The 17231-nt window shown below is 40.0% G+C and overlaps 2 protein-coding genes across 2 annotated transcripts in view; both read left to right on the top strand.

Moving 5' to 3' along the window:
- The first annotated feature begins 262 nt into the window (after positions 1-262).
- The window catches only part of LOC128743019 (uncharacterized), a 121605-nt gene continuing 104636 nt past the window's right edge, over positions 263-17231 (top strand). The window contains exon 1 of the mRNA XM_053839525.1: positions 263-272. The gene's annotated coding sequence lies outside the window, so the exon portion shown is untranslated. The remainder of the gene's footprint in view (positions 273-17231) is intronic.
- Positions 1058-2209, top strand: LOC128740298 (uncharacterized). The gene has a single exon (XM_053835837.1). The coding sequence runs from the start codon at positions 1058-1060 to the stop codon at positions 2207-2209; it is 1152 nt and encodes a 383-aa protein (XP_053691812.1).

Here is a 17231-nt window from a genome sequence, read left to right as displayed (position 1 = left end):
TTTCTACGACGCACACCTACGGAAGACAGATGATACAACCAAGAAGAAATTCTCCCGCTTGCTTGCAGATGCCGCCAGCCGGAGCCGATACACTATCCCAACGTGTAACGTGAAAGCTATACATAATGCGACTTCTGTAGTCGTTCCACCAGAAACTGAAGTTTTGTTAAGCCTTGGACCAAAATTTGCGTTACCATACAACAGCATAAATGAAATTCCGTTTTACCACATCATCGCCGATGTCGAAAATATTTTGAACTCATCTTCCGATCGTACAATCCGTGATCGCAACCGTTGTAACGGTGTGAATATCATGCAAAATTTCATAAGCAGCTTCACTACGAGTACACACGATCCACTATCGACCTTTCTTAAACATGCTTACAAAGTTACGTCTCGTTTTACTAAAGAACACTCCGATATAATTATCGTTGAGTCTGATAAAGGTAAACAGACAGTGGTAATGTACGAAAAAGATTATGACGAAAAAATGTCGGACCTAATATCGGATACACACACATATAAACCTGTAAGGCAAAACCCAACTGCTGGTTACCAACAACAAAACAACAGCATCGTTAGCAGATTGGAAAACCTAAAGCTCATTGATAAAAAAACAGCTAAACAATTACGTACACAGTCGGCCGCATGCCCGAGGATATATGGTCTTCCGAAAGTCCATAAAGCTAACCTTCCACTTCGACCTGTCGTTCCAAATATTGGTGGACCGTCATATATGTTATCAAAATACATTGGCCGAATACTAAGAGAATCGATCCACAGTGAATACAACATTACTGATTCCTTCACTTTCTGCAGCTACATTAACACGGTCTGTGTACCAGAAAACCATATTTTGGTTTCGTTCGATGTAGTATCACTATTCACTTGCATTCCACGCGAGCTGGTAATACGTACAATCTTTCAACGGTGGGAAAGTATCAAAGTGAATACCAACATAAACCTAGACTTGTTTCTCGAAATAGTTACGTTTTGTCTAGAATGTAGCTACTTTTCGTATAAAGGAAAATATGTCAAGCAGATATTCGGAACTGCAATGGGAAATCCGATCTCACCCACTGTTGCTGATCTAGTTATGGAAACGCTCTTAGAAAACGTGATCAAAGAGATACGTTGCGAAATACCTGTTGTAAAAAAGTACGTGGATGATCTTTTCCTGGTTATACCAGCAGACAAGGTAGAAGAGATTCTTGACACATTCAACCGATATAACAGCAACCTACAATTCACCTGTGAGAAAGAACAGAATAGGAGACTTCCTTTTCTCGACATGGTTGTAATTCGTCAACCAGACCAATCAATTAAGACTGAATGGTACTGCAAGCCCATGGCATCGGGTCGTTTCATTGACTACCTTTCGACGCATCCATTACATATGAAGACTAACATGGTAAACAACTTCATCCGTCGAGTGCGAGAATTCAGTACAAACCTGACCAAAGAAGCTACAAACGAGATAATTAAACAACAGCTAAAAATCAACCACTATCCCACAACATTCATTCATCGTTGCCTCAACAGCACTGCATCGCGAGCCGTTGTTGTTCCAGCACAGTCACCCGAACCAATCATCTACAAACCGTTGATCTACGTGGAAAAACTGACCAGCCGTTTAAAAAAGACGTTTCGGACTGATTTTCCTAACATCAGTTTAGCAACAAGAAACGAATTCACAATAAAAAAACTGTTTACAAACACAAAAGACAATATTCCAACAGAAATGAAAACGAATGTTATCTATCGCATTCCGTGCAGGGATTGTCAGGCCAGCTATGTCGGATTAACTTCAAATCAGCTAAAAAAACGCATCAGCAACCATCGATCGAACATCAAGCAGATGGAAGCGCTCATCGATGCAACAAGCCGAAGTAATCCAACTATCACCCACGAACTAAGTAACCTGAGGGAAAAAACTGCTTTACTTGCGCACTGCATAGACACCCGACACCGTTTTGCACTAGATGATACCAGAGTAGTGGATCAACATCGTCGCCAAACAGCACTGCCGATTTTGGAAGTTTGTCACATAACAAACACCGACCATACAGTCAATAAGCGATCAGATGTTGACTGTCTCAGTTCCACATACGCTGCTATTCTACACACGATCAAAACTACCAAATCAAAACAAGCATCTCACTCAACACGCACACACAGAACAACAAGCAGCAACAACAGCATACAATAGCCTTTCACGTACAATATCCAATCTACACAGTAGCCATACACACAGAAAAATTTCATGGTAAATTCTACCATTTTAGGGGTAAGCTTGACCAGAAAAGTATGGTGGTTTTCAACCGACTGGGAAAACTGGTCTAGACAACATTTTCATGGTTATTTCGACTATAAGCTTGAACAATGGACGCATGGTACGGTTGACCACGCATAGTAGGCATAACTATAATCTGTATACCATAAAATTGTCATCATTACAATGCTTTAGTTATCTTAACCACTTTTTGTATAGTTTTACTGACAAGAAAATAGTCATCTTGGACAAAAAAATAAACGGAACTAGCTGGTTGCAGTGACAATTTTATGGTAAAAATGACCATGTATGGTTGGGACAACTATAATTTAAAACTATACAATTGTCATCATGACAATGGTTTTGTTATCATGACCAGGTTTTGTATGATATTGCTGACAAGAAAATAGTCATCTTAAACACGCAATGAACGGGACGAGTTGGTTGTCGTGACAATTTCGTGGTAAAAATGACGTTATTAACTATTGTTGAAATAACCATGAACGTAGTCATCTCAACTATAAATTTTATAGTTTTTATGATCATTCACGTTATACTTACTCCGAATGAATCAAACGAATCTTTTGCAATAAATGAATGTGGTGCACCTGCAGGTATACTTGCAGAGAAACTTTCAAGTATACTTGCAGATGCACCACATTCAATTATTGCAAAAGATTCATATGATTCTTTCGAAGTAAGCATAATGTGAACGGTAATCTATACCTATAAAGAAGGATTTCTGTCTGTCTGTCTGTCTGTCTGTCTGTCTGTCTGTCTGTCTGTCTGTCTGTCTGTCTGTCTGTCTGTCTGTCTGTCTGTATTTTGTTCCTTATAGAATCGAAAACTACTGAACCAATCGGCGTGAAAATTTGCATGTAGAGGTTTTTGGGGCCAGGGAAGGTTTTAGTGATGGTTAGAGACCCCTCCCCCCACTAAGAGGGGGGGCTCCCATACAAATGAAACACAAATTTCTGCATAACTCGAGAACTAATTAAGCAAATAGAACCAAATTTGGCATGTGGGTGTTTTCGGTGACAAGAATTTATTCTAGGGTAATTTGAGACCCCTCCCCTCTTTATAAGGGGAATTATAACTCCTCTCCCCTTTAAGAGGGGGGGCTTCCATACAAATTTCCTCATAACTCGAGAACTAATCAAGCAAATGGAACCAAATTTGGCATGTGAAGGTTTTCGAGGGCAAGAAAATTTTCTATGTTGAATTAGGACCCCTCCTCACTTTAAGAGGGGGGGCTCCTGTACAAATGAAATACCAATTTCCTCATAACTCGAGAACTAATCAAGCAAATGGAACCAAATTTGGCATGTGTGTGTTTTTGAAGACAAAATTTTTTTCTATGATGAATTGGGACCCCTCCCCACTTTAAGAGGGGGGAGACTCCTATACAAACGAAATACAAATTTCCTTATAACTCGAGAGCTAATCCAGCAAATGGAACCAAATTTGGCATGTAGGTGTTTTTGGAGGCAAGAATGTTTTCTATGATGAATAAGAACCTCTCCCCACTTTAGGAGGGGGGGGCTCCTATACAAATGAAATACAAATTTCCTCATAACTCGAGAAATAATCAAGCAAATAGAACCAAATTTGGCATGTGGGTGTTTTCGGTGACAAGAATTTATTCTATGGTAAATTGAGACCCCTCCCTCTTTATAAGGGGAATTGTAACACCTCTCCCCTTTAAGAGGGGGGGCTTCCATACAAATTTCCTCATAACTCGAGAACTAATCAAGCAAATGGAACCAACTTTGGCATGTGAAGGTTTTCGAGGGCAAGAAAATTTTCTACGGTGAATTAGGACCCCTCCCCACTCTAAGAGGGGGGGCTCCTGTACAAATGAAATACAAATTTCCTCCTAACTCGAGAACTAATCAAGCAAATAGAACAACATTTGGCATGTGGGTGTTTTTTTGGTGACAAGAATTTATTCTATGGTGAATTGAAACCCCTCCCCTCTTTATAAGAGGAATTATAACTCCTCTCCCCTTTAAGAGGGGGGACTTCCATACAAATTTCCTCATAACTCGAGAACTAATCAAGCAAATGCAACCAAATTTGGCATGTGAAGGTTTTCGAGAGCAAGAAAATTTTCTATGGTGAATTAGGACCCCTCCCCACTTTAAGAGGAGGGGCTCCTGTACAAATGAAATACAAATTTCCTCATAACTCGAGAACTAATCAAGCGAATTGAACCAAATTTGGCATGTGTGTGTTTTTGGAGACAATTTTTTTTTCAATGATGAATTGGGACCCCTCCCCACTTTAGGAGGGGGGGGTCCTATACAAACGAAATACAAATTTCTTCATAACTCGAGAACTAATCCAGCAAATGGAAATAAATTTGGCGTGTAGGTGTTTTTGGAGGCAAGAATTTTTTCTGTGATGAATTAGGACCTCTTCCCACATTAGGAGGGGGGGCTCCAATACAAATGAAATACAAATTTCCCCATAACTCGAGAACTAATCAAGCAAATAGAACCAAATTCGGCATGTGGAGGTTTTTGGAGGCAAAAATATTTTCTACGGTGAATTAGGATCCTTCCACATTTCAAGAGGGGGGGCTTCTACACAAATGAAATACAAATTTCCTCATAATTCGAGAACTAATCAAGCAAATGGAACCATATTTGGCATGTGGGTGTTTTTGGAGGCAACCATTTTTCCCATGATGAATTAGGACTTCTTACCTTTTTAGGAGGGGGGGGGGGCTCCCATTCAAACGAAATACAAATTTGCTCATAACTTTAGAACTAATCAAGCAAATGGAACCAAATTTGGCAAGTGAGAGTTTTAGATGGCAGAATTTTTTTTCTGTGGTGTATTACGACCCCTTTCCCTTTTAAGAGGGTGGGCTCCCATACAAATGAAATACAAATTTCCTTATAATTTGAGTACTAATCAAGCAAATGGAACCAAATTTAGCATGTAGGAGATTTTTGAGTCTTGAATTTATTTTATGATAGTTAGAGACCTCTCACCCCTGTGGTAGGGGGATATGGACTCTCATACAAATAAAACAGAAATTTTTGCGAAACTCAAAAACTAATCCAACTCGAGAAAGTCGAGACTCTTCCATAAAACATTAATCAATAACAAGACCACAAAAATTATCTATAGTAACACTAGATCATTCAGGACGAGACGGTCGCGAGTGTTGCCGGTGACCCGCCGTCGGAAGCGCCGCCCACTGGGGGGCTTGCAAAACTCGAGAAGTGACAAAGATCATCCGAGATTCATGATTTATATACAACACAGGTTAATTTGTGGCAATACGAAGTTTGTCGGGTCAGCTAGTATATAAATAAATTAGACGGATTTCTCATTATTTCACAATCCAAATAACAAACAATCGGTTGTGTCTATACATATATATCGTAGATTACTATAATTTTAACAGGAATTTTACGTACGTTGTTGGTGTGGCTCTGCAGTGTAGGTTTGCTGACTGTGGTTACCTGCATTCCGAGTATAGATTCATCCGCGGCTAAAACCACAATGTGCGATGTTCAGCCTGCAGCAGAGCCGGTCAGATCTGGCATATTTAGCTGGAATATACTGAAGTGAAACCACTGGCTCCCTATTAGTTTGAACTGCCTGAACATTAATCGAATGTGGCATAGACTTCACGTTATCCTATTTGGGATGAGAAGCGGTTTTAGACGTGTGCTAAACTAACACATACCAATATTTACCTCAAAGTTGTCGAGCCCGTGTAGCTACTACTCTAAAAATCCTTATCATGATGGCACATCCAATGACGATCATCGGTTATTGGGACTTCGAATAAATTGGAAACATCTCCCGGGGGCATTATGCAGCAGAATCCTGTACGGATGGGAAAATCGATAATCCTGGAATTAGTTTTCTGGACATATGCCGTATTCTTGACTGCAGACAACATGTCTAACTTAAGCCTATCCATGATGCCAATTAACTACAGGATAAGATTCTCCACCGTGCACCATGCATTGAAAATATTGTTATTTCAACTGTTATAAACGGCAAGCAAAGGTGATCTCCGTCAAGTGATTTAACAATTGGTTTCTGATCAATTTCATCAGAACAGGTTGGTACAACCGACATAATTGGCATTTTATATATGTTCGGTTCTAAGGAAAAGTCTGTCATACGGCAATCTAATCATGCCGGCTGTCTTTCGTTGTCTAATGCAGATAAAGAGTGCAATAGGTCTGAAGCAGGCAACAGTAATTCAACTAGCGGAGCATCCATAAAATCAAACTGCAGGAAATCGTTAATTCCCAGCTGAAATATCATTGTGGTCAAATCGGTACGCTAAATTTTTGGAACCAGCATCGGAAGCGTTTTACGTTCCATTCTAGTTTTTGAGATGAAGACTTTTTGCTCAACAAATCCTGGATTAACCACATAATAAATACCATCGACTGTGAGCGATGTTTTCGTTATGTCCGTTCGTAATGTGTCAGCAACTTGAATAACAGACGACTGAAATGAACAAAATTGAATAAACATTGAAATACGACAAAAATTAAATACTCACTTCGTTCGTTCGTTGGATATGCCGTAGTTTCGGGGTAGTTTAAAGGTCGGCCGAAATCTTCTGATCAAGTAGGACGTCATAACTGCTGGTAGAAGTAGATTTTACGATTGAAATATTTCAAAGTCTCGGAGATGCTAATTGTGACTCTGATCGGTTTTAGAAGTCTATTGTGCTCCAGTGTCTGCTGACGGAAATAGTTTGACGATGGTCTAGCTCAGTGGTGGCCACGGTACAAGCATATTGCGGGCTAAATCAGATCTCCCCAATAGATCCGCGGCCCTAAATGACTTCTGACATTAATAAATTCAACCTATAGTGTCCGTCCGCCATCTATCAAACCAGTTCGCGGGCCGCAAAGGCCAAATTCAAAAGCCGCAGTTTGGCCATCACTGGTCTAGCTGGTGTTACATAGGATGTCATTTTGAATTATTCGACTGAAGGTACCGAAAGTGTAATCCTCAATTCCCGACACGAATCAGCCATCGTTGGCAGTTCCAGAACCTGCTTTTTGTTTGTACGTGTGGCAGGATGTTCGAACTGGTTTGTCTGATCATCTGGATGCTACGCTTGTTCCGCACCTGCCACTCTACCGGTCAGGAAAAATATGTACTAACTTTTGATTCCTGTCGGTCTACTATATTGCCGCTTTCCTCTGTCGAAACGTATTTACTTCTGTTTTTTTTTGCTGAAATATCCAGTAAAACACTGTACCTGGAAAACAACATATTAGCCTCAACCGTTTGAAACAGTCCTAATCGAGTTCATTGCTGGTCCTAAAAAGCGTTATTATGGTGTATTTGAAGATAATAAAAGATGATTTTTCTATTTCTTTACCTAAAGCACAAATGGTGCTTCCTGTAGTCCGTACGGTATGGAGTTATGATGACGGCGATTAAAACTTTGGATTGATTCTTTTTTTTTCACTGGCCTAATAAAATAAAAGGTTTCACTGGCCTGTGGATTCCGATATAAAACATCTGTTGGTGAGCAAACCGTGATCATTGTATTGTATTTACGACGAATCAAGAAGATCTATGACGTGGATCTTGGACCCGGCAACAATACCGTTCGCACAATAGAGGCTAAATGTTGTGATTGCTGGATGGTGTTGGCTCATTCCTAGTTTTTGTAAAGAGCTGCAATCCGGTTATGTTCGATATTTCGGAAGCAAGTAACAGATGCAAATTTTCTTAAAAATATGTTGCGGAAAATATAAAGAAAAAGAAAATATTGTACCCAACAAATATTTTTGTTATATAACAGCTTATCAGGCGTTTGCTACTCGGTATTAGCTATACAATGGTTTTAATAAGGTATACTATTAAACAAAAATGTTTGTTGGGTATACAGAAAAATGAATTTTGTCTGTTCTGCATGTGCCTTATAGACTAGGAAACTACTAAACCGATCGGAGTGAAAATTTGTATGCAGTTTTTAGGGCCAGGGAAGGTTCTTATTGTACTAGCTAGTGCTGCTAATGAAAATACGTCTGTGCCGCCCAGTTGTAAAGTTTGTACTTCCCAGTATGTATATTAAATAGCATATCCAAGAATCTATGTTTACTAGATCAACGGATAATAGAGTTTATAAATATTTTACTATACTACACAGGGTGGCTCCCATACAAATAAAATCCAAATTTTACATATCTCGAGAACCAATCAAGCAAATTGAACCAAATTTTGGATGAGGTGGGGTTTTCCCTTCTCTGGAAGGGGTTGTACTCACACAAATAAAGCGGATATTTTTGCAAAACTCAAAAACTAATTGAACTCGAGAAAAATTCTTCCATAAACATTAGTCAATATCAAGATCACTAAAAACTGCTTATATACACTAGATGATTCAGGGCGAGACGGCCGCAGGTCGCGAGTACTGCCGGCGGAAGCGCTGACCACTACGAGGGGGGGCAGTCCCCAGAGAAAACACCTCTGTCTAGGTTTATTTGTTTTCCTAGGTCTACTGCCCTCTATTACTTTCCTTCAGTTGGGTCCGAACGAGCGACGGCGGGTAAGTGAGAATCGCACCCGCGAAATAGTACTTTTCGCTAAAAGGGTTTTCGCGAAATGGTATTCCGCTAACACTATATTCCGCATTATGGTCAACTGAGAATTGGTTTTCCGCGAAAATTCGGCGAAATGTTATATAATCACGGTGAATATTTAAATACTATTAGCTTTATTTTATCTGCCGTAATAATAATGGTAGGAGCAGCCACGTAGCCAGGGGGGCCTGGCGGCCTTGGCCCATCCCCCGAAATATTTTGGCTCACATTTTTATTGCGGCACTGCAAGAGATCTGTCGCAAAGGCGAGAAGGTGTGGAGGATCCGTGGCGGTAAAGCCAAATTTTTCCAGAGCGGTGGAGCGATCGACGAGCTGGGAACGGGCTTCGTAGTATTGGGAAAAATGCAGGATCACGTAATGGACTGGAAAGCGATCAACGAGAGGATGTGTGTGTTGAGGATAAAAGGCCGTTTCTTCAACTACACCATCATAAACGAGCATTGTCCATACGAAGGTAGACCCGACGACGAGAAGGAAGCGTTCTATGTGCAGCTGCAGGCAACGTACGACAGCTGCACACGACAGGACATCAAGATCGTCATCGGCGATATGAACGCCCAGGTCGGCAGGGAAGCAATGTATAGACCGGTGATCGGGTCCCATAGCCTGCACACCGATACGAACGACAACGGCCAGCGATGCATGATCACCAGCGATGGTGATCAGAAGCACTTTCTTTTCCCACAAAGATATCCAAAAAGCCACCTGGAGATCACCTGACCAATGAACTTCGAACCAAATCGACCATATTCACATCGAGGGCCGGTTTTTCTCGAATATCACCAACGTACACTCCCTACGGGGTACGGATACCGACTCGGACAATTACCTAATAGCAGTACACGTGCGCTTAAAGCTAGATGCTTCGACCCTCGAAAACGGGTGGAGTATGATACGCTCGGCCGTCAACGGGGTCGCAACCTCGGCGCTAGGAGTGGAAACCTCGAGCGGAACCAAAAAAGTGGTCTCTAGGAAACTCCGGTAATATACGTGGGAAAGGCGAGACCACACGAAGCCAGCTCCCCCTCGATCCAAAGTGTGTTCGGCTACTGGTAGTAAGAAAACTACGGCCTCCATGAGGCCAAACCTCCGGTAATTCCGTCTCTCCTAAATGCCAGTGAGCGGAAAAATCACAAAAATACAGTGCAGATAAACCTTCCACTTGCGAAAGCTGTTTCGGGCGTAATTTTCAGGAGGTTTATCGAACACGGTGCGGACCTGGCCCTGGGGTGACATTGCGATTCTCGTTTCGAGTGATTTTGGTTCGTTTCGACCACGTTAAATGAATGGGCGAAACGAACTAAAATCACTCGAAACGAAAATCGCAATACCACCCCTGATTCAAGAGCCCTGGGTCTACAAAGGAAGAATACAAGGTATTCAAACAAGAACATGTAAGTTCTTCTATGATGACAAATATGATCCTCCGAGAGCTGCTGTCTTGGCCAACGCAAACATTAATTGTTTGCCCATTACAGAGTTCATCAAACGAGACATAGTGGCGATCAGAGTTGAGGTATCAATCGCCAAGGGAAATCCGATATTATCGTAGCATCGCCCCATTTTCCTGGAGACGTTCCTAAGGTTGCAACTCAAGAGGTTGCGGCGTTCGTCAAATTCTGCATAGAAGTCAACAAAGACTGTATTATCGGCTGCGATGCCAACGCTATCGCATTTTGTGGGGAAGCACCGACCAGGGGTGTGAAATTGTCAAAATTTTGCGGACTAAACATCCATGAATGGCGACAATTTGGAACCAGCCAGCGTATCGAAAATAACAGCTAATAACAGTTAAATTATAACTAAAAGGCTACGTTTAACTGCTTTCTAATTAATTTCAGTTGTTTTAAAACGAATCAACCTTTAAGTCGGTCCCAGCACCAAAGGTATTAAAACCAATGAGTGGGACATGGACAATGTATGTGATTTGACAGCCACACCACCTCGCTGGCACCGACATCAACAATCGAGATAAGTGCCTTTTAGAATTTCTCTCGTTAAACAATATCGACATTGCTAATAAAAACAATGAACCTACATTCATGAATGCTATGAGGCAGGAAGTCTTGGACCTGATCTTGTGAGAAGCTAAGAGGCAAAAGGTTTCGAATTTGTGGGTTTTGCTGATGATTTGGTCATCATGGTTCTTTGAAAATTCGACGACGTGATATCGGATAGAATGCAGAGGGCCTTGGTGTAGTAAAGAAGGCCTGGGCATCAATCCCTCTATAACAACAATTGTTTGTGTTGTTTCACTAGAAAGAAGAAACTGAAATTACAATCTCTACACCTTAAGGAAGAAATTAAATGTAGAGTCTCGTCTCAGGAGTAATCCTATACGCTAAACTATCTTGGCACGCACACTTAGATTTAATAATTAGCAAGGCAGACTGCCTTATGGGTATGTTCTAGACTGGTAGGAAAAAAATGGGTCCTCAAACCAAAAATGGTGATGTGGGTCTATACCGCCGTTGTGAGACCTAAGATAGCTTATGCCTCGTAGGTATGGTGGCCAAAAACTAATAAAAGCCACAGCTATTGAAAATTTGAACAAACTTCAACGATTAGCATGCATGGCCGTAACTGGAGCAATGAAAAGCACACTTTCAAAGGTTCTAGAAGCTATCCTCCACTTACTACCCCTGAACCAACATGTTCAGTTAGAGGCTAAGAAAAGTGTCCTAACACTTAAACGATTGAAGACAATACTCGACGGAGATAAAACCGGTCACTTGAGTATCCTGAATCTTCTACCTGTTTGTCGGTCCAGCTGCGGAAATGAATAGTGATTGGATGGAAGCTAGAACCAACTATGACATCCCATATACATTAAACGAACCCTCACGTTCGGTATGAGTTGGGGAGGGACCTAGCCTCCACAGTGGTTCAATCAAGTTCTATACCGACAGGTCAAAAATGGAAGTTAAAATGGGTGCTGGAGTGTACGGTCCCAGAACAAGAATATCTGTAGCTAGGGAGACTGGCCCACAGTCGTCCAGGCAGCGATAACAGCTATAATAGAATATAGGGTCAGGTGGAGCAAGACGGGTCACCTAAGGAAAGTACCCGATGCGTTTTTCTACGAATTCAATTTTAAGCAGCTTATCATTTATTTAGATAAATCACTAATAATATAAATCCAAAAATAACCAAAATAAATAAAACGAAACAAAATAAAAGTTATATCAGACAAAAAGTGAAATGTCGGCAAACTACCCTTTTGCCGCATTAACTGTTTTGTGGATAAAATATATGCCGGGCCAGCTAAAAACTTATTTAATAACAACAATAAATAAACTCAAAAATATAGATATATGGGCAAACATAGAGTGCCACACAAGTCTTTTTCAGTCTAACCCATCTTGCCCCTATTGAGCTGGTAGAACAAAATACATGTTTATTTAAAACTTTGTAGTATATAACAAACTAGCTGACCCGACAAACTTCCCCCATTGCTTAGCCTGATAAAATAAAGCGGATAGCATTTAGATATTCGCCATCATTGCAAACCATTTAGCCGAATACCATTTTGCGGAACACCAATTCTCGGTTGACTATAACGCGGAATATAGAGTTTCGCAAAATACTATTTCGCGAAAAACCTTACGCGGGATGTACCATTTCACGGAAAATCTTTTCGTAGAAAGTACCATTTCGCAGGGGTGGCCCAACTGAAGGAAAGTAATAGAGGTCAGTAGATCTAGGAAAATAAATAAACCTAGATAGAGGTAATCTCTACGGGGGGCTGCCCCTCACAGTGGCCGGCGCTTCCGACTGCAGGTCGCCGGCAACACTCGCGGCGTGTGGCCGTCGCACGCTGAATTATCTAATGTTACTATTGATAGTTTTTGGTGGTTAATCAATAACAAGATTAATGTTTTATGAAAGAATCTAAAATTGCTCGAATTCGATTAGTTTTTGAGTTACGCAAAAATTTCTGTTTTATTTGTATGAGAGTCCTTATCCCCCTACCACAGGGGTGAGGGGTCTCAAACCATCATTAAAAGAATGCTGGCTCCAAAACCCCCCCACATGCCAAATTTGGTTCCATTTGCTTGATTACTTCTCGAGTTATAAGGAAATTTGTATTTCATTTGCATGGGAGCCCCCTCCCCCTCCTAAAAACCGAGAGGGGTCCAATTTCATCATAGAAAAAATTCATGCCTCCAAAAACACCCACATGCCAAATATGGTTCCATTTGATTAACTAGTTCTCGAGTTATAAGGAAATTTGTATTTCATTTGTATAGGAGCCCCCTCTCCTGAAGCGGGGAAAGGTTTCAATTCATCATAGAAAACATTCTTGTCTCCAAAAACACCCATATGTCATATTTTGTTCCACTTGCTTGATTAGTTCACGAGTTACGAGGAAATTTGTGTTTCATTGGTATGGGAGCGGCACTAAAAGCCTTTAAAGTTTTTAAGTGCTCCTCAAAAATTGTCTGGGATTGCAATTGCTTCTTACGGCAACTAAGCCAAGTGAACTCGGTAAAATTGTACTAGGTTCCTGGTCATTGCGCTATAGAGTGGAATGAACTTGCAGACGAACCAGCCAGATGTGGATCTAACCCTCCATTCACGGTTCCAAATCCATTTCGCTGCATCCCTGACTGTGTGCTGAAAAGTGAGCTGACACAACGGGAGAGCCGAACAGGCATGGCCAATTGGATGGCCGTACAATCCCTCAAACAATCAAAAAAATTATACCCAGATAACACAAAATCGTAATAGAAAGTTCACATTAAATCGTTTTCATGTCAATTTCACATTGGAATTGTATAATGATTAGAGTATGTCAAATCGAAGTGAACATTAAGTTGTTTTGCAGTCGTGCGTGTCCTCATATACAATTCATGACTGTGAATTATAAAGCAGTATAGACAATTGCAATATTTGATTATATCTTAATCATATATTCAGGAGTATTTAGTTGCGTGTTATAAAAACTACGCAAAATAGAATTACAAATAGTTGTCAAAATTTTCGCACGTATATCGCCTCCACTTTGGTACATATATGTTCTTATATGGCGTGAAATATAACTTTTTCGTTCAGATATGATTTCGTATATCTCAGTTGCAATCGAGATATACAAACCAAATGGTTTACTGGGTAACGCCGTGTATTAGGGTTACTCAAAAGTTGACATCAAGAAATCTCAGCACGCTTACCGGTCTTGTGACAGGACATTGTGCGAGTAAATACCATCTTCGGAATCTCGGTTTCGTACAAGATAACATTTGTCGCTTGTGTAATGCCGAGCGTGATACCTCGGAACACTTGCTCTGCAATTGTGGAGCACTAATAGGACGTAGAGTGCAGTATCCCAAAAATGGTCTACCAGAGCCAAGGGAGATCTGCTTTGCGTCGCCGATCAAGGTAACAACGTTCAAAAACCAAGTCATCCCTGATTAGTACCTATCTCGCTCCAGCTACGAGCCTATTACTTACTTAACAAGTGATAGGTAAGCTTGAAACGTACAGTAAAAGAAATAAATGGGGCATAGCACAATAGTTCAAAATAATGGACGCAGTGGTAAGAGTACTCAACAGAAGAGGGAGTTTCATAACGCAATTCTTGACAGTTATTCAAGATCAGTGTTATCGCTCAGAAGTACGAAAAATCGAGCAGATATAGTATAATGGGGACATGGCAATCGTTCGCATTATTCCAATTTTTCTCGGTGACGGTAATTGCGGCTTTTAAAAGTAGAGAGTGTTGGTTATTGGGTTATTAGGTTAGGTTACATGTTATACATGAAACTAAAACTGGCGGTTGCTGAAGGACTCAACAAACCACCTACTCATGGAAGAGAAATTAATGTATCTAAAGTAATTGCTCAGATTGAGTAATTTTTATAAAAGAGAATTTGAAATCAAAGCATATTAATAGCTAATACAATAAAAACATTAAATGCATACCTGTCTGCAAGATTCTTGTGTTTCGCAACTTTTGATGCAATTTGCAATCTATGTTCAGTAATGATTCTCTGCTCAATCGCTTGCGATAGTGCTTTTCCACTCGCGCCTCCACATATTGCGATCTCTCTAAGGCCTAACTCAAGAGCATGTTTGTCGCTTAAGGATTACTCGATCTGTATAAAACATTTCAATTAAATTATGACTATTAAATTTTCAACCGTTACTCACCAGGTCATTGACTAATTCACAAGGGTATATTTTACGCTCAAGGATTGCAATTGGCAATCGTAAAGCCATAGCTTAGCCAGTACATTTCCTAAAAAAGTTATTTATCACAATTTGCTCCTAGTAGTTTGCGTCTCATGTGTAGTAATCCAAATATACCTGACGAATATTAAAGAAAAGATAATACCAATAATTCATACAATCAAAAAATATCGAATACTACCTATAGATGATGGTCTGCATGCAGATAGGATATATAAATTGCCTTTATTACAGTTCCAAATATACGTTTCCAACAGTCTATCCCGCAGCTCCCTCGCCGCAGTCAAGTTAAATGGAAATATTTGGACATCATTTCGCGTTTTATCCAAAAACACTTCACGGACACGTCTAAACCACCGATTGAACTGTTTAGAGCGGAAGTCCAGCACCATCCGCAATTAAAAAAATAAAACAGACAAGCTATAAATAACACCGATTACACCATAACAGTTTAGCAGTTTGTTTTTGTTAGTACACTACACAGTAAAATAATTCAACCTGTTTTCACGTACACAGAAAATAATTTAATACAATTTGTCACTTAAAGATTAGATTTTTTTTATTATTTGTTTTGCACTAACAAACTGTTCATAATATCAAAAAAAATTTAATAAAAACAAAAAAACTCACAACTAAGCACATCACTCGTGACTCAAATTTTTCGTAATGGCGGTGCGGTTTCAAATGACAGAAAGAAAAAGGGCAAAATAAACATAAAATTGTCATCAAGAAACGCGTTTCCATAGTCGGTTGAAAAGCACTAAACTTATACTGTTACGATAACCCATAAAAATGTTAAAACTACCATGATATTCTTACAGTTAGTAAGTTACCAATTTTATGGTCCTGTTGACAATTCAATATTATTATAACAAGCTGCAAAAATATTGTCATTAGAAGTATGAGAGAAAAGTCAATTTAACCACGGAAATAGTCAGCGATTTGCTTGTTGTCATAGTAGTTTTAACCACGAAACTTCTCAAGTTGACAATAATCATGGTAAGCGCTACAATATTGCAATATAGTTAAGATGACCATGCATACATGTTTCGCATTACCATGGTTTTTTTCTCAGTGTAGCCAAGCAGTGTGCCGATTCAGCCAGGGTGTATGTTTAAACGATCCGCCAAAATTTCGTTCAGATACAGTGAGTTTTACAGTTGTTCGGCATTTAATGAAAAATCGATATTAAAATAAGTTTTTAATAACAAAATTACATTTTTAAGCTCGGTTAATGCTAGTATTGCAAGTAGATGTGACTAGTTTAAGCCTTCAACAGAAGCCACCAGACAAAAGACGATACGTGGTTCTGTATGATGTTCATTGTTTTATGTAAAAATTAAATGTTAATCATGTTTTCATGTTGTAGAACCCCTTGAAAAAGATGTCAAATACATCGAAACGTCGGGCATAGAAAAAATAAAGTGTCGTTTTGCTTTGCCAATTGACTGTCCAGCCGAAAAAAACCAAATTCGTGAATCTTCAACAGTCGATAGCTCCAAGTTTATAATTGACAAAAATATATCGTCTTTTTATTACTCAACAACCGTGTAATGCAGCTAAATTAAGTGGATCCACTATAGATTACCCTTGAAAATTGAATAAACCGTTGCTTGGTGCTTGCTTGCTATATTTCCCTCCTGGCTATAGCGACTAACCGCTAGAATATTTAATAATCCTACGAAAAGTTATCATTTTCAATTTGACCGCATCTGTAATTACACCACAGATTACACTGCAACCTGAGTGCCCACCCGCTCTGGATTCATTGCAGTGAATGGTTTTGCTTATTAAAGAAAATTTTTCGAGGGTTAGACGGAAATCGGAAAAATGGCACCGTGGTTTGACTTCGGAACGAAAGAAGAAATGATAAATATCCATTTTTCTGCTGGAGCTTTTTTATTCAGCAAGGCTTCGCAAAATAACACCAACTAGTCATCTCTGCCAGTCGAAAACCAACCGTCCAACGAAGCGTCTCACTATCGCCCTGTTCCGTCTCATTACACATTTTGCACATCATCAAGCAGGCTCGGCAAAGACCGAAAGATCCCTGCCATATCTATCCTGTCCTGCAGGCAGCTCATCATCTGTCTATCTACGGCCTTGCAGTGGGGAAATGTTTGTGTCCTGCTCTAACTTTAAGTTATACTTTCTATACTCGCATG

This window comes from Sabethes cyaneus, chromosome 3, assembly GCF_943734655.1.
Source record: "Sabethes cyaneus chromosome 3, idSabCyanKW18_F2, whole genome shotgun sequence".
Taxonomy (NCBI): Eukaryota; Metazoa; Arthropoda; class Insecta; order Diptera; family Culicidae; genus Sabethes; species Sabethes cyaneus.
Note: the sequence above shows the minus strand (reverse complement) of the source record. Positions and strands in the feature narration are given on the sequence as shown.